At 48.0% G+C, this 767-nt stretch overlaps 1 protein-coding gene across 1 annotated transcript in view; it reads right to left on the bottom strand.

Annotated features, from left to right (window-relative positions):
* The window catches only part of GFOD1 (glucose-fructose oxidoreductase domain containing 1), a 1845-nt gene extending 1341 nt beyond the window's left edge, over positions 1-504 (bottom strand). Inside the window, exon 1 of the mRNA XM_009884176.1 lies at positions 2-504. Coding sequence (XP_009882478.1) covers positions 2-447 — 446 coding nt within the window. The 5' untranslated portion in view covers positions 448-504. The remainder of the gene's footprint in view (position 1) is intronic.
* Positions 505-767: the final 263 nt, after the last annotated feature.

Raw genomic sequence — 767 nt, 5'->3', positions numbered from 1 at the left:
CACCACAATAATGTCTTGTTTGAACTCCCCGGGTACATTGAAGTTGAGCGTCACCGTGCAGCACACGCCGCCTTCCAGGACCATCTGAAACGTACAGAAGTCGTCGCTGGTGATCTGCCGTATCCCCTTGATGTGGTCCGTCTGCTTCACAAAGGTCTTGAGCAACCCGTGCACCTTCACAGCCTTCTGGCTGGTGAGGAAGGTCAGGAGGTCGATGATGTAGGTGCCAACCGAGTGCAAGCCCCCACCTCCCATCAGGTCATCACAGCTCCAGTTGTACTTCTTGCCTAGCAGGCTCCCGCTGTGAACCTGCACCTCGCACACCAGCAGCTCCCCTACGTAACCCTCCTGGATCAGCTGCTTCATCTTCACGAAAGCAGGCAGGAAGCGCAAAACGTTCCCCATGATGCTCATGAGCTTTGGGTAATAATGAGCTGCGGTCATCATCCTAAATGCATCCAGGGGAGTCGCCGTTCGGTCACAGATGACATTTTTTCCAATGCCTGAAAAACAGTTTAAAAAAAAAAATCATCAACAAAAATGTATCGATTGAGTAAGCTGAAAGCCTCAAGGCTATTCTTAAAGACTAAGCCAGTGAGAAAGATCCTTGAAAGAAGAAAACATTTCAATATGGTGTTAAAGGCACAAAGATCCCCTCTGGCATGTTTCCAAAATGCATGCAAAAGTTTCTTAAGCACCACAGTGAAAACTTATCCCTTTATATTTTCAAAATGCACCCATGCCTAAAAATAGCATGAAGGCGAGGG

The sequence above is a fragment of the Charadrius vociferus genome, unplaced genomic scaffold (genome assembly GCF_000708025.1).
Source record: "Charadrius vociferus isolate BGI_N301 unplaced genomic scaffold, ASM70802v2 scaffold444, whole genome shotgun sequence".
Taxonomy (NCBI): Eukaryota; Metazoa; Chordata; class Aves; order Charadriiformes; family Charadriidae; genus Charadrius; species Charadrius vociferus.
Note: the sequence above shows the minus strand (reverse complement) of the source record. Positions and strands in the feature narration are given on the sequence as shown.